The sequence below is a fragment of the Hydra viridissima genome, unplaced genomic scaffold (genome assembly GCF_058129835.1).
Source record: "Hydra viridissima isolate aposymbiotic clone 2 unplaced genomic scaffold, HvirCarnegie_v1 scaffold_6, whole genome shotgun sequence".
NCBI classification, from domain to species: Eukaryota; Metazoa; Cnidaria; class Hydrozoa; order Anthoathecata; family Hydridae; genus Hydra; species Hydra viridissima.
This window is the reverse complement of record NW_028324305.1, coordinates 5,988,976-6,006,186: the sequence shown is the minus strand read 5'-3', so window position 1 is coordinate 6,006,186 and position 17,211 is coordinate 5,988,976. Positions and strand designations below refer to the sequence as shown.

At 31.0% G+C, this 17,211-nt stretch overlaps 2 protein-coding genes across 3 annotated transcripts in view; both read right to left on the bottom strand.

Moving 5' to 3' along the window:
• Nucleotides 1–17,211, bottom strand: part of LOC145190138 (uncharacterized) — a 168,018-nt gene that overhangs the window by 130,784 nt on the left and 20,023 nt on the right. The window contains exons 6-8 of one of the 2 annotated variants that reach the window (XM_090091217.1): nt 9,318–9,605; nt 4,523–4,559; nt 54–198 (exon numbers count right to left, since the gene is read on the bottom strand). In XM_090091217.1, the coding sequence (XP_089947343.1) occupies nt 54–198; nt 4,523–4,559; nt 9,318–9,605 (470 nt within the window). The remainder of the gene's footprint in view (nt 1–53; nt 199–4,522; nt 4,560–9,317; nt 9,606–17,211) is intronic. The other variant, XM_090091218.1, reaches the window with a different exon arrangement.
• On the bottom strand, nt 7,028–8,585 carry LOC149886772 (uncharacterized). Its single transcript, XM_090091228.1, has one exon. It carries the CDS (start codon nt 7,786–7,788, stop codon nt 7,099–7,101), a length of 690 nt encoding a protein of 229 aa, XP_089947354.1. The 5' UTR covers nt 7,789–8,585; the 3' UTR covers nt 7,028–7,098.

The following is a 17,211-nucleotide window of genomic DNA, read 5'->3' as shown; positions in this document are numbered from 1 at the left end:
TAAATGATTTATGCAAAGTAATGAAGCAAAATTATTCAAAGATCTATACTTACAATATATTTCTGTTTGTTAAAATCAATTTTTATGAAATCAAGAGAACTACTTTCATATAGAAATGTTACAAAAGGTGGAAGGAAATACTCGAGCGTTACATTATAACCATAACCAGAAACTTCAAGTGACAGGTTCAGATTGTTGCTATAATTATATAAAAATTACAAAGTTAATGCTTTTTCCTTGACAAAATTCATATTAAAACAAATCATGGATATTAAAATAAACTTATTTAAAAAATCTATTTCCAAATAAGTCAGTCTTGAAATAGAAAACTGTCACTTTAAAGAGGAGAATAAGTCTTAAAAAAGAAAAAAGTAACAAATAGTTTAAGGTTACAGAAAGTTTGATTAAAGAGTTTTTATAGTAAAAGAAGAATTCGATAAGGACATCGTTTATCATTTATAAGGTAGCTGAAGCGAATTTGCCATAGGTCGGTTTTATCTGTTAATGTTAAAAGAAAAAATAAGTATTTAGTAATAACTTATCTAAATAAATAACCTTATATTATTTCTTATTTATTAAAGAAAATTGCATTGATGGATTATTATATTTTATTCAGTGGGTTACTTTGATTTTTTTAAAATGTAATTTGCTGTTTTTGTATTTGATTTAAATTATCGTGTTGTTTTTGCTCTAACTGACATTGTTATAGATTTTATTAGAATCGATTGAAAAACGTTGTGGAAACTTTGTGCGAGATTTTTACATATATTAACAAAAATATACTGGCATAATCTGGTAAAATTTTATGTTTTTGTTTTTGCAAACTATAGTGAAGCAATCCATCTAATATTAGATAACCGTTAAAGCTACATTTCAATTGAAGCTTTAGATTTATACAAAGAAAATGGTATGACGGTGTTAACCTTCACGCCCCATTCATCACATTAAATACAATCCTTAGATCGGGGTGTGTTTTGACCAAATAAACATTGCTACAACCGTGTTATGAATGATTGGATGGTATTTAATCTTGGAAGATCTATCCAGATTTATGATGTCGCTGAATCAGTTGGCAATGCTTTCAAAAGAGCATTTACAAATGAAAATATTGAAAAGGGATTCCAGGTTGCAGGAATACATTCAATTGAAAGAAATATTTTTACTGAAGACGAGTTTTTTTCTTCCTATTTAAGAGATTTTGAAAAATCCAGAAAAATACAAATACTATAGACAATCAAGTCTCAACAGACAAGAAATGAGATTACATCAGATTCATTAGCTTCCAGCACTTGTAATATAGCTGTCATCGATGAGGAGTAAAGTACAGATCCCTTCAATGTCTGCTCAACAAACATTTACAGTTCTGACTCCAGAAATGGTTCGCCCATTTCGTAAAGCTGCGGCTGAAAAGGCTATACACCAGAAGAGAAGATTCACCAGAAAAGAAGTTAATTGAACAGCAAATAGAAATTAAAGATCAGTTGCTAAGAAGAAAATATTTTCTGTTACAAAGAAAAACAAAAATAATCCCAGGAATAAAGGCAAAGGCAAAACCATAAGCGCCTGTGGATCAGAGAATAAGCAATGTGTTTTTCATCTAGTGAAGAAAATTTTTTTGCAAGAATTAATAAAAGGATTTTTAGAAGAAGAAATGGATATAGCGCTAGAGGATGACATTGAGTGTGGTAAAATAAAGCTAAATGTTTTAGTTTTAGTTAAACTGTCTGTTAAAGGGAAAATATGTTACTTTGTTGCAGCAGTATTTAAAAAAACCGACATTGTCTATGAAATCCAATAATTTCTTAAAACTGGAAGGGTTACTTTCTTGTCAAGAGATAAAATACCCTATGGAATGGATGAGGAAAATATAATATCTAAGTTGCCTTTGGCTTCAAATTTATGAACCATTGATCGTCTAAAACAAGTAATGGAGTTTACCGTTGATTTTAATGCATATTACTTGCCTATTGATTAATCTTGTTGTAAAAAAAACCATTTTATAGATTTTTGTTCTTGTGTTTGTACTATAATTTTAAGATTCGTCCACTTTTTTATTTAGTTCCAAGGTACAACACCCTTTTATTAGTTACAGCACCCTTTTATTTAGTTTCAAGGTAAAACCTCTTGTTGTACCTTCAGCAAAGCAATTGCGTAAAAAATAAGTTGTTACTCCTTTATTAAAAATCTTTTTTTAAAATTTCAAGTGTTGTCTAAATGCTGGGCTTTAGTAGTATTTAAAAAACTAGTATAACTATTACACAGCTCAAAAATAAACATTTTTTTTCTAACCTGTCCCAAGGTACAACCCTCTCCTTTATTATTTAGCAATTTTTTTACTCTCTAAATAATATCTTTCCATAAAAAAAATCATGTGCGTATTGTGTATATTGAACAAGATATATTAATTATTTGAAACATTTTCAATCAATAAAGATGAAAAAATGATACCAATCTCTCTTTAGAAGCTGCTGATTTCCACAACTTTAACAGTATAGAAGTAGTATTGGTCCGATGGGAAGCAAATAATAATACTGTGAGGAGGGAAAACTAAAATAAAAACGACGATCGATAGAAAAACATACACAAGATGATTCACCAACTCTTCACATAAATAAGTGATAAAGCGTGAGAAGAAAAGTTAAATACAACTGTGGAAAAACGTAAATACGAAGACGCGTAAATGATAAAGCGATAATAAGAAAAGCTAAAAACAACGATCGGAAAAGACACATACAAGATGACTCGTCCACTATTCACATAAATAAATGATAAAGCAAAAAGAATTAAGTCAAAAACAACAACTGAGAAAAGACGTAAACGTGGAGACTCGTAAACGATAAAGCGACAATTAGAAAAGTTAAAAACAACGATCAGAAAAGACTTATACACGATGATTCACCGATCTATCACGTAAGTAGACGATAAAACGGAAAGAAGAAAAGTTAAATACAACTGAGAAAAGACGTAAACACGAAGACTCATAAACCTGCCATATAAATAAATGAAAAGATATCGCAACAGGAAAACAAGCAAAAACTATAAAAGCTCAAAAAAAAAAAGAAAGAAGAGGACAGTCAAAAAGGAGTTAACTAGAGTTAACTGGAGGAAGAGATAAGAAGAGAAAGAGTTTTTGAAGAAGAGATTTAATTGAGAATTTTAAGAGAAAGAGTTTTAAAAAAAAATTTAAAAGAAGATTTTTATGAGAAAAGAGTTATAAGAGATTTAAAGAGGATTCTAAAGAACAAAAAGGATTTTGTGGTAAGAAGAGTATTTTGATTAATAATCAGTTTAATAAGCAGTTGAATAAAAGAAGAAAAGAAGATTTTAATATTGATTGTTGGAGAATAACCAGAAGATTTAATTAAAGAAGAGATATTTGTAATAAAAGAAGATATAAAAGAAAGAGGAGTAATTGAAATAAAAAGTATTGAACACTGCAAGAAGCGTAAGAGAATATTATTTGTATTATATAAAAGTTATAAGAGTAAGAGTGCTACCATTACACATTAATAGAACATTTGTTGATTTTTATTATATTATAGAATATACTGAGGACGGCGATTATAAGTTTAGCCCTTTTAGATTAAACCTTGCCCATTCCTAACCAAACTATTCCCTAAACCTCGCCCTTACCTAACCAAGTACTCCCAGACCACTAACCTCGTTCCCAACCTCCTAATCCAAACATAACCATAACGCCAAACCCGAACCTTCCCCTTCCCCTTTATTTAAAGAAGAAAACAAAATAAAATAAATAAAAACGCCACCCTCACAATACCAATAATTCATTATTTAAATATTTCAAAGATTTTTACATTTAAATTTTTGATTTAATCATAGAAGCTTTTTTATTGATATTTTACAAACAATTTATCTTAAAAGACAATACTATAAGTCTAAACTGATTTTATTAGTTAATTACTAAGCGGCTGCATCCGATGCAACCTGTGTCGTGCAAACATAATAGATTAGAAGAGTTTTCAACAAAAATTTGCGTTTTCCGTGTGGTGAGCGCTTGCTATTATAAAAATACCAATTCTAAATTAACAAATGTCTCAACAGCAACAGCTATTGATGATATTGATAACTGTTTGATAATTTTGTAACTTATAAACTAGTGATTTTAGTTTTTTTAAACCTGAAACCAAATTAGATGTAATACGTAATAACATTTGAAAAATTTAATTGTAACAGCAAAAGTGGTGATACCACTCCGGTCTACCCTAAGCTTTTGAAAAATATTTTAGTTTGAAAACAGCTTCATAGTTTGGTAGTAAATAATGTCATGTTTTCTATTGTTTAACTTGAGCACAATAAGAGAACTGATTTATGAAAATGTTTTATTTCCTTCATCAAAAAAGTGCGCTGCATTTTTAATTCTAAAGAAGTATTTTTGTAAAAAAACTGGCATGTTTAGCAGCCTTTATTTGGCAATTACAACCTCCCTCGGAATAACTGCACAACAAATTTAAAAAATACAAATTCTGGCAAAAGCTTGTGACAAGATTTGAGACATTCTTACCCTTCAAGAAAACCATGAACGGAAGCGTGTATTGTGTCTACAAAAATTAAAACAAGTATTTGTTAACATCTCTAGAAAAATATTTTATCATCTATCAATTTTTGTTCCATTAAAATTATATAGTAAAAACAAATGATAATTTATCCTCTTTTAAATCAGCTGAAGCCTTGTTTTATACTTTTTTAAATCTGAAATAAAGGTAATCATTTTTTATTCAACACTATTCAATGAATTTTTATTTTCATTAATTAAATTTCCTAAACATTTTTAAGGGATTCTGCTTTCAACAATATAAATATACCGAAAAATTTTAAAATTGAAAATGCGATGGTTTTAAATCTGATTTTCATATCAATCATAAAATCATCGCAAAACTTTAAGTTTTAGACTTGGTGATATTAACAAACAAATTGGAGATTCTGGATAAAAATAAAATTAAAGAATCAATCACATAATCACGTTTTATACTACGTTATAATTCATAAAATAGGTCCTTAGCCCTTCCCATTTTTAAAACTTAAAAAGTTTACTTATATTGTGGGCTATTTATTCATCTATAGGTTTCTTTACTTATGTTTATTCCTAAGGCCTAATAAATGCAGAATGTGTATATTTAAGTATTTCAGAAACTTAAATGAAATAGAAAAACATCAGAATAAGTGACAGGAATTTAGGTTAGCATCTGAAGATAAACTATAGAGTATAGAAACTAAGCTTCATTAGTAATCAAGCTTCTCTTGTAATGAGGTTATTAGATTCTAGTATTAAACAGATTCTAGTATTAAAAGAGTTTAAACAGATTAGATTTTAGTATTAAAGGAGTTTATTAGATTCTAATATTAAACAAAAAATATAGGTCAAATGAAAGACTAGATTTTAATATATTCCAATGTATGCGATTTCAAGATTCAACACTCAATAATGCTAATAATAAGATATATAGTTGTTTAAGAATCATTGTTCATTTTGTAACTCATTCACTTTTGTAAGCTCATTGTTCATTTTGTAATTTGTATTTCCACTAACTTTTGGTTATCTGGACACTCATCCTTATTAATAGTTGCTTTCAAACCACTCAATTGCAGACAGGTTTTATATATTTTCTTTTTATAACACAAGAAAGAAAATGTCTAAAATCATGTAACAAATCAGAATATTGTTTAGACTTTCTGAATCATAGCGTGCTTCAAGCTAAAGACAAGACAGAATCTGGAACAAGTTGTTGAAGAACAAAAATTCAAAATAAATCCTTGTGGAAAATGTGGCAATTTCTGGGCTAAGTTAAACTATGTTTTTGCTATTGGTTTGTTAAAAAAAAAAATGAAAGTATTATTGGAAAGAGTATTACCTAGCGTTCTAGCTATTACGCAAAAAAATGTTCATTTGTGCATGTTAAATTAGAAGGAAATAGCGGAGATTTCTCTAAATAATATTACATTGTTTTTGAAGTGAAAAACTGTGTGAAGTGTAAAAAAAAATATTTATTAACATGTTTTGTTTATCAACTTTACATATAAAGAAAAAAATCATAAAAATCAGGAAATAAAGAAGGTCTAATATTAGCGATGATTTTCAGTTAGGAAAATTGTAAACCAAAAAAAACATAAACCGTTGAAAAAACATTTTCAAAGCTGTTGTCGGTTATCCACTAAACTCTATACTGCTATTATAAAATCAAACTAGATCAGAAAAAAATGTTTTTTTATGATTAAGTATTACAAAAATCCTTCGTCTGAAAGTACAAGGTAAAATGCCTTTACAGTTTAGTATATACCCTACCGTAAAACGGGGTGAATAGAAACAATTTTCAACTTTGGTTTAAAATTTTGCATATTTGTAGTTGTTTTAGGTATACCATTTTTTCCCCAAATACAGGTCTCTGTTAGACCTATTTTTTTATGGTATTTCCATTTTTTTATCTTATTTCATTTTAATGAAAACAAATAAAAACATGGTGTTTCTATTCACCCCGCACATGGGGGTGAATAGAAACAGTACTTCAATTTCATGTGTTTTTCTATTGAAACAAATTGAGGGTGAATTGAAACAGACAAATATGGATTTTTGGTCAATAAACGAATACAAATAAATTTATTTCTCAACATAATGATTTATTTGAGTACATAAACAAAAGAAGTTACATAAACTGTGCCCTACGGTAAGAAAACAAATTGGAATAGTCCTCTTCATCTTCTGATGATATCTCCACACGCTTTCGGCTTTTCTTTGGCTGAATCTGTTTAGTACCTGAGGTACCTGGGTTTTGGCCAGTAGAACGTGAAGTTTGGGGAATCTTATCGTCCACGACGAAGTCCTCAACACCGATACTTTTGCCAGGTTTCACATTTACTTTGGTCCTTTTTTGCCTTATCTTAGGAGTCTGATCATGACGCAGACTCTGAAGGAGCTTTTGGAAACTCCTGTCAACAACTTCAGTGTTCTTTTGAATGTTTTCTGGATTCTAATTTTCCTCATCATCAATGATTTTTGGAAGCATAGACAGCACTTTGTTCCTGTTTAGAGGCGCTATACCACACTTCTTAAAACCGCTGATCACATTTTCTTCCTTCAATGAATCACACAACTTTTTCAATAACGCGGATTATTTTCAATAATTTGTCCTTAGGAACAGTTGCTTCTGCTCTTCCTGGGCCCTTTTTCCACTCTTCGAGAATCTGCCGCCATGTTGATTTCAATGGGCAAAAAAAGGCTACGTCTAGAGGTTGTGTGAGATGGGTGGAGTTAGCTGGGAGAAAAATATAACTGATATCATTGTCTTTACACAACTTCACAGATTCTATTGATAAGTCGGAAGACAAATTGTCCCCAATCAGAATTTTTCGACCCGTTTTGTTTTTCAGGTACGGAAGAGCAACTGTCAGTACCCAATCTTCAAAGCAAAAGGAATCGAACCAGCCAGACTTTGTTCGATTGTACCTGGCGTTTTTTGACCCACCTTCTGTCCAGCTTTGGTACAATTGCATAGCCTTATACACAACGTAAGGTGGTAAAATAGTGCCATCAGCAGCGGCTGCAAACATCACAGGCGTAGATGACTTTGATGAGTTTATGACTCTTTCTGGATATTTTGTCCCTCTACGTATAATGACCTTTCGCTTACCAGGGTCATCACTTAGATTTGTCTCATCGTAGTTTACGATATTAGATAAAGGAACATCCTTTAATTCATTTGTCAGTTCATCAAAATAGTTGTTAATTGTTTCTGGTGTTACACTAGCCCTCGAGCGTTTAATATTCTGACACATTCTCACGGCCAGTTGTTCCTTATGACGTTTTATAAATGATTCCACAAAGTCACGGCCGGGGAGGTTATCTTTAAACCTCTTTCCCTCTCCGGTCTAAAAAGTCTTTTACAAGGAGTCGTAGAGTTGTAGTGTCAATGGGATAACCCCATTCGCCACATATCTTAAGCCTATCAACAAACAGCTGTTCTTCTTAAAGAGATATTGCTGTCTGACCACCATGTTTCTTCAAATTTGGACCTCTTTTCAAGTGTCGATAAAGAACACTATAATGCAAACCATGTTTTTCAGCAGACTTTCGAAGGCTTAATCCATTCTGTATGTCAGAAATTGCTTTTTCGATTGTTTTTGGATCGTGCTTTTTGTAGCCATCTCAAACCACGTGTTTGTACTTCCTTGGCATTTTACAGGGTTCTGAAATAAAACAGCTGTGTCAGTTAAGTATATAAGTATATAACACATAATATGTATTTTATATTGTATAAGTGTGATTTAGTATTAAATTTTTTTTGTGGGGTGAATAGAAACACTAAAAAAAATGTTTCTATTCACCCCACGAATTCTAAAAATCTAACGTAATTAATAATAATTTCTGAAATAATATTGTTAAAGTTAAAGCTTAAAGTAAGCCTTAATCTTTTATATGGATAGTTAATCTATGTTTTGAACAACTATTTACTTCTATGAACAGTACACATTCTGACTTACCTGGAAAGTTCAAACTAGATGAAAAAACAGCATGAATCACGAGCAAAATTCAAGAAGGCAAACAAGTAGGAACCAGTGCTGCCACCCAAACAAACCATTAATTCCCTTTTAGTCTAAAGTGTACCAACTTAAAAAAAAAAATAGTTGCCACTATTTGACCATAGTTATGTAGGAAATAAATTACTATATATATAAAAATGAAGTTTTGTTTCTATTCACCCCACTGTTTCTATTCACCCCATTTTACGGTATATATCAGGAGATTATTTCAGAAGTTCATAGTAAAAATTAAAATCTTCAAATATAAATAAATTGAAAACAAATTAAATGGTGGGATTCTTTGAAGGTTTTCGATCTAAATTATTTCAACAAAGTTCATAATACTTAAGAGGAGAGGTATTTTGTTAATTGCAGTTTTAAAAAACAAATAATATGATTTAAAATAATAAAAATTTTGATGTTGCAATCATTGTTAATTGAAGATTTCAGCTTTTTAAGTTAGCATTTCAGCCCACAAGAAAAAAGTTCTTCGGAAAACCATTTATTGAAGATGTTTCCGCTGATGTTAATGAATTAGTACTGATAATGGAGGCGAAATTTAAATGATGACATCATAATCAGATATCTCAAATTTGACTTCATGTAAATTTACTCTTATTTTAGTATTTCTCTTTAAAAATTGTTTAGAAAATCAATTTCTGTATTGATTTGAATTGCAAACTTATTGCTTTTATCAAATGCGAAATCTTTGCCGCAAAAATAAATAAATGACTTAAAAAAATTACGAAATCAATTTAAAAAAAAGAAATCTCCACTGGACTTACTATCCTGTAACGTTTTAGTAGATACAGAGGAAATCATACCACAACCAACTTTGGTGCATGCTGCAATAGTGCAGTTGTAAATGGTTTTAGGCTTCAAGTTGCTCACTGTTACTTGAAACGTAGTGTTGTCGACTTCGCTCCAAATACTTTGTTTAGAAATTTGACATGAATAGTTATACATTAAAATGATCCCTTTTCTCTTTGTATATTCAACATTCTCCCATGACAAAGAAAGAGTCGACGAAGTGACTAGTATAACTGTAAAGTTGAGAGGGGGACCAGAGGGATCTGAAAATAGATTTAACAACTTACACTTACATTTTTAGCAATGTAGTAATACGCCTTCAGTTTCATTGGATGTATGTGTTCTAGGAATTGTAAAAGTTTATATCCATCTATCTTACAAACCTATGGTAAAAAACCATACAAATGGTTCCTGGAAATATTCACGGTTTATTAAAATTTTTAGAAATAATCTTAAGAAATAAATCTACGAAAGCGTGTACAAAAAGCGTATAAAAAAAATTATTCACGTATGAAGATTTCAAAAACTGAGATCGTTTTAAAAAAGGATACTTTTCTTTAACATAAACTGCTTTATAAAGTTCAAAAGCTCATTTTTGTTAAAAAAAAAATGTTTTGTTGTTATTTCTTAGTATTCTTTTTATAACAGAAACTCATCCCTACATTGGAGAAAATTATTTATTACACCATTGCTTACATAAAATGTGAATTCGGCATAAAACCATTAGAAGCAAGCGCGCTTTATAAAATTTAGTTGAACTGGTGCAGTTAAATTGTGCTTAGGATTTACTATTAGCATCACGTGGATCTTCCATGCAATCAGTTGAATGGTTGAGTGAACTTTCGCATGTTTTTCATTCTTAAAGATTTGGTTAATTCCCTCTTGTTTTGCAAGGAACTTTCTTGAAGAAACAGGGTAAACATCAAGTTGGATAATACCAATAAAGAGGGTAACTGAGCTAAAAACTCACCAATGGAATTATGTGTTAGGCAATTTTTCAAGACAATTAGCGACAAAGATTTTTTGGTCAACTGGCATGAAATTCAAAATCTGCTTTTTATCACTAATATGATTGTTATGACTCTGAATGCTGATTAACTATTTATAAATAGCCTCTTCGGATAAAGAGGTATTTACTTTTGGAGACGTTTTACCTAGCCTGTCAAAATCACCTTGCTTTTATCCACGAATAAAGAAAGTATTTATAGAGAAGATAAAAAATGTTTGGCTGTATCCGTGGGGTGTTCTTTTTTTTTATTTATATTTTTTTAAACAACAGTCGTAGTTGGAAAATATTAAGTAAAGTTAAAATATATAATGGCAAATATAGTAATGATTTCAAGTTGTGTTCAGGTAGAACAAAACGAAGAAGAATTAATTCAAGGATTTCATATATATATATATATATATATTAGGGTGTCCCGTTTTCAGGGTCACATTTTATTTTGACTGCTCCTAGCATTTTTCTGCTGCGTATATGTGAGAAAATGAGATCTGTAAAGTTTTAGAGCTCTAACTTTATTTTTGTGACTACACAAGCCATCTTAAGTTTCAAAAATCATGATTTTTGGGTGAAAAAAGCCTATTTTTACAGTGCTTGTGTAGTCACAGTTTGAAAGATACAGGCTAATCTTACGTTGAACCATGTACTGTTAACCTTCATTAGTTAGAAAAAAATTGGGAGCAGTTTGAATAAAACCGTTTGTTAGGTTTGAAGTGAGTTCAAAGATACGCAGTTGACACAATTTACCCATTTTTATGCGGTTTGACATGGTTGACAAAATAAAACAAAATACTGATCTAATCATTGTCAAATGGGTCTAAATCGATTTCCGATCCCTTTTCACACCTAATTAGACTAACGAAAATCCAACACCGGTTAAAAAGTACTAACTATATGTTTAATATTATTTGTAAACTATACTAGACATTTTAACCACTAATTCTACAACATATTAACATTTTCTTTTCTTTCCACCACCCCTTGGGGTCTTCCAGCCTTTCTTTTCTGGTCCACTGCTAGAAGAAGATCTTGCCTCAGCTCTTCATCATTGCTTCCATCAACAAAGCCCTCTATAAGCTTAACATTCCTCTCTGCAATATCATTAGTTACAGGAATGTTGGAGATAAAATCCTTGAACTTTGTGTTGCTAGACAATCTGTTCCACATACTAGGTGGAATCTTCATCCATTCAAGTTACTGGCTATCCATTTTTTTTATCCATTTTCATGATGTTAAATATTAAAATGGATTCTCAATCAAAAAACTCAGACAACCTGGGGCTCTCTTCTTCTTTCTCAATGAAACCTGATATATTAATCTTCTTATACATAAATGACAGAGGATCCTTTTCCTTTGAATCATTTATCATTAGGATTCTTTCAGCAATTTCAGTCTTTTCCTCATCTGACACTCCAGGATTCAGTAAACTAAATGGGATCAAAGTTGGATGCAGATACCATGTTTGGTTTGCAATGCCATCAAGAAATTTGGCTGCAACATTAGGTCTGCTCTTCATGTATGACTTCATCTCCCAGATTGCTTCTATGTCATGTCTTGAAGAAATTACAGTCTGAGAAGAGGTTAAGAACCACTTTGCATAATGAAATGCTACAAACTCAGAGATGGCCTCAACTTCTCTTTTTGTAGAAGCTGTGTAAACAATATCTGTCATTTGGCTCAGAATTTGCAGCTTCATGTAATATATAGCCTGTGCCATAAACCTAGCATGATGAATTGCTCCAGGTTGTCGAACTGTCAGTTGATCAATCTCTGGGGATAAATAGAATTGAACAATTTCTGCAAGCTCCCAATAATCACCTCTGGGTATTTTTTCTTCATCCAACAACTTTGTGATGATTGCTAGGGATACTCTAGCAGCATTGTCAAGTTGTTGATTTACTCCATATTTGAATTTGCAAAGTTTATTTTTATCAATCTGAATAAGAGAAAACTCATCCAACAGTTTCTTGAAGAGTTGATTATCTGGACCTGAGGTTGTCCTGAAGTGCTTTGCAACATTCTTAATATGACACTCATAGACATGATGTCTGCAAGCAAGGTGCATAACAGGTCTTCCAAGATAGATGTTTAACCTGGGATTTACTCCTTTTTCTTTACCTGTATTTGACGCAGTGGTGTCAAATACTAGACCTTTAATGTCTTCTTTGAGTGAGTTTTCTTCTAAAATCTCAATAATCTTCTCAGTATGACAAGCTCCAGTAGAATCAGTGACAGGAGGTACTCCAAGCAAAAAATATTCTCCATCACAAGTTACACTCAATGCTAAGCGCTCTCTTTTGAGTTTCTTTCCATCAGTATACTCTTTGACTAGCTTTCCATCATAATGAAGAATCATGTTTGATCCAGCTTTTGCTCTTAAAGCTTCCCTTGCTTCCTCTGCTGTTTCCTGTATGACCTTTCTACCAATTCTGTGTATATTGGATTTTGACATACCTTTACTGGAAAGTTCACTTGTATCAGCCACCTGCTTTAAAATATCGGATTGAGCTCTGATGCTTACATGTTTAACCTTTGAAATAAGAGCAGTATCTCCTACTATGCCAGAAGATGTAGATGGTTGTGGATCTATCTCATCTTTACTCAAGTCTGTAGAATTAGAGGTGTCTGTTTCCTCTGAAGATAATTCTGTTTCACTTGAAGATGAAACCTGCAGCTCAGACTGATAACTCTGGTCATGATCTGCTCCAGACATTCATACTTTTGCCTGTTGAGATCTTTGAGCAGAATAAATGTACCTTTTATCTTTTTTCCCAATGTACATTTTCCTGCAAGTTTCTTTGATCATTTATGAAAATGAGATCTTCTGCCTTGTCCACCTGAGATCTTTTCTTATCTTTCTCTAATATTTGTGTCACATCACTGGGCATAACATCAAAAAGAACAGGCAAAATATTGTCTTTGAAAATTATCCTCTTTTCTACTTCTCTAGGGCTTTGTCTTTTTTGAAGAGAATTCAATTTTTTGTGCTTGGCTAGCAATTCACTCATTTTCTTCTGTACTTTGTCCCCTCTGGATGTTGGAATTCCAGCTTTTTCATAAACAGCTGTGACCTTTTTAACCAAACACTGACAATTTTCCTCACAAATGAGCTTGAAATCATGAGAGAATCCACAGCAGAGAAGGGTGTTATCGTTGATCTTAGGATTTTCAGACTTTAAAAAATAATAATGCTCCAAAATGTCTTTGTTAGAAAGGAGTTGATTGTCATTCAACTTGTCACTTATACTCTTAAGAAGAAATATTTCTTTCTTTTTTCTGGTTTTAGCCATTCTGTTCATATAAGTTTACTCTCTGCAATGGAGTCAAAAATCAACTATAATAGACAGAAGTTTATAAAAGTGTCCTATCACTTACAGAATTATAAAGTGTTCTTTCACTTAAAAAGATAAAGTTTCTCAAAGTTCCAATAAGAGTGTTCTATCACTACTTTGAAGCACTTTTGGTAATCCTTCAGTTAAGCGGCATAAAATAAAATTATTATTTTGCTTTTAAAACGTTTCAGACGTTTTTGAGACAATGCAAGAAAGCAAAATAACTTATAACTTTAACATTTTTCAACCGATTTTGGATTTTCGTTAGTCTAATTAGGTGTGAAAAGGGATCGGAAATCGATTTAGACCCATTTGACAATGATTAGATCAGTATTTTGTTTTATTTTGTCAACCATGTCAAACCGCATAAAAATGGGTAAATTGTGTCAACTGCGTATCTTTGAACTCACTTCAAACCTAACAAACGGTTTTATTCAAATTGCTCCCAATTTTTTTCTAACTAATGAAGGTTAACAGTACATGGTTCAACGTAAGATTAGCCTGTATCTTTCAAACTGTGACTACACAAGCACTGTAAAAATAGGCTTTTTTCACCCAAAAATCATGATTTTTGAAACTTAAGATGGCTTGTGTAGTCACAAAAATAAAGTTAGAGCTCTAAAACTTTACAGATCTCATTTTCTCACATATACGCAGCAGAAAAATGCAAGGAGCAGTCAAAATAAAATGTGACCCTGAAAACGGGACACCCTAATATATATATATATATATATATATATATATATATATATATATATATATATATATATATATATATATATATATATATATATATATATATATGCACATATATATAAGTTTTAAAAAGGTTTCTACTTCGATACGTTTAGTTGCGACATTATATTGTAATATTTTTATTTGATTATAAAAAATTTAAAGAATGGTGAGTATTTTGACTACATCACTATTAATATTGATTACTAAATTTCAGCTGATGCAGTTGTGATTTTACTACACTAAAATGTATGCAATTGTTGAATATGTTGAGAATAAAGAGATTGATTTTTTGCCAATGAAGTGGATGGTTGATGGAAATAAACAGAATGTTAAAAGTTTAATTAAAGATAAAAATGCATTAAATTTTTACTATCCACCAGTAAAAGCAGCAAGTAAAGTGTCAAATGCCAAAAAATATACAGTAACCCTGAAGAACACTGGCTTTTATACAAAGTGCGAATTCTTGGAACTGCAAGTTAGTACTATTGTTGTTTTTAGAGATCCTTCTCTGAAATCCTGTCTTTCTCTCATAATAAGATTTTTAGAGCTCCTTAAGGGACTCTGAATTAGTCATTGATTAAATGGTTTTGCAATGGAAGAAAGGAGAGCACTCTTTTCTCCCATTTCTAAAACATTTAAAGTGCTCTTCATGTTTGCAAAGAAAAAAAAAATTGTTTAGAGCATAATACTTAGCTATTGACGTGTAAAATATTTCACGGACATTGCATGTACAGTGGTGGCCGAAAGTCTTGGAACAACATATTTTATGTTACAGTAAATATTTTAAGTAAAATAAATAAAAAAATAAATAAGTTCTAAGTACTTTTTTAAACAACATTCTCTTTAAAAATATACCTCAAATCTTCAAAATTTATACTTTAGATCAAAAATAAATTTTTTTGGTCGTTAAATGTTTTGTTCCAAGACTTTTGGCCACCACTGTAATCAATGAAATGTACACAAAATATAATTTGTTCTAAAGTAAAAATCAATTAATAAAATTTTTTAGTTTAATTTATGATAATATTTAAAAATAATAATTGTCTCTTTTGTCTAGAAAAAGAAAACATTCTTTTGACTGAAAATGATGTTGCTGATGATGATATTGAAGACTCTTATCAAGAAAACAGAATGATTACTTAAAAAAATTAAATCTATAAAGTTCTAAATTGTTTAACTAAGATCATGAGATACCAAAAAATTCTAAATAAATAAAATATTATTATAAAATGGTTTTTGTTATTTTTATCACTTCATATTTTCAGATATGAAGGTTTTTTAATAGATGGCAGGTGTGGGTCTTGGTTCTTTAATAGACGGATTGCTGTAGTAATAGTTTTAAATGAGAATATATTTGGCAAATCTAGTACATTTATACCGTTTTTGTTATCTTGTTGTTTCAGAAATACAAGCATCTCTATGGTTACAAAACCAACACCATCTCAACACTTAAGGGCAATACAATCAAGCTCACGCTCATCTTTCTCTCAAAATGTGTCTGTATTAAAACACCTACCACAATCCAGTACCTCTGATCACCAGCCCTGAGTTTTTGACTGTATTGTATAGCAAATTGTAGAGCATAAAACCAAATTTTCAAATATGATTTAGCTGTTCTTATGCAGAAGTTATTAACAACTCTTAAAAAAAAAAGAAACTCAAAAGACTCATTCTGTAATGCTACAATCTATTATGCGACAAATAAATACACCTCAGTTGGAAAATGATAATGAGTTGCCAAATGACATTCACTTTCCCCTTTCTAATATCAAAGATATTAATGATTTGGAGGAGCATCTAAAAGATCAATCAATAAAGAGAACACTGGTGAGTATTTTATTTTCCATGTTTAACAACATTATTTTTCAAAACTTTATGGTTTATTTTATGTTTTATGAAGATATAAGTGATGTGTAAACTAAATGTTTTATAATTATACCCTAACCCATGTCCTGGACATGATGTTTAACTGATCCTATATCAGCCCAGGTGAGGTTCTTTAGCTGTGGTAAGGTACCTAGCTAATTTTGCTGTGGTTAGGTATCAAAGTTTTCCATCTCCTAGGAGATGGAAAGCTTTGAGGCTAAACCCCCAATTTTAATGAGTTTGTAAATCTAGGCTGAAGGGCCACTATAGTTATGGGCGCCACTCATTTATTATTAACAGTCTCTCAACTCTTAATTTTGACACATAAGCCTTGTCACAAAATTGCTGCATTAAGAAATAAAATGAGTGTGGTTCTTCCTGAGTTGGAGAGTGGTGGGATTGAATCGCAAACCTTGTATTTACAAGGTGGTGCTCTCCGACTATTCCACCTATACTTAAAAGCTTAATCATATGTGTTATCTCAAAGTCTTTGAAAAATATTTCATTAGCAAATGTAATTGGCTGTAAAAGAGTACATCCATAATTCAATCATTTACTAATTTAATTCAACTTGATACTTTTTTGAGACTTCTATTGTATCCAATATTGGTGGAAGCTCATTAAATGATGCCATTAAAAGAATGATGAAATTCATTCTCTCTAATAACTTTGGAAGACTGTGTAATCTTTCTAATGCAACCCAAAAGGAGATCGAAGGCGAATTGCGCAGGTGGTTCGCTAACGCCCGAGACCGGGGCCAAGACAGCCGAAGAAAAGAGTGTCTGTAACATCTTCAGATTCTTTATTATCAGAAATATAGTTAGAATTCAATATATATTCAACTATTAATTAATGTATAAAGTATACAAGGTTTACTAAGTTTCAAATACATTTGAGGATTACCATACGGTGATACTCATGCGTGTGGTC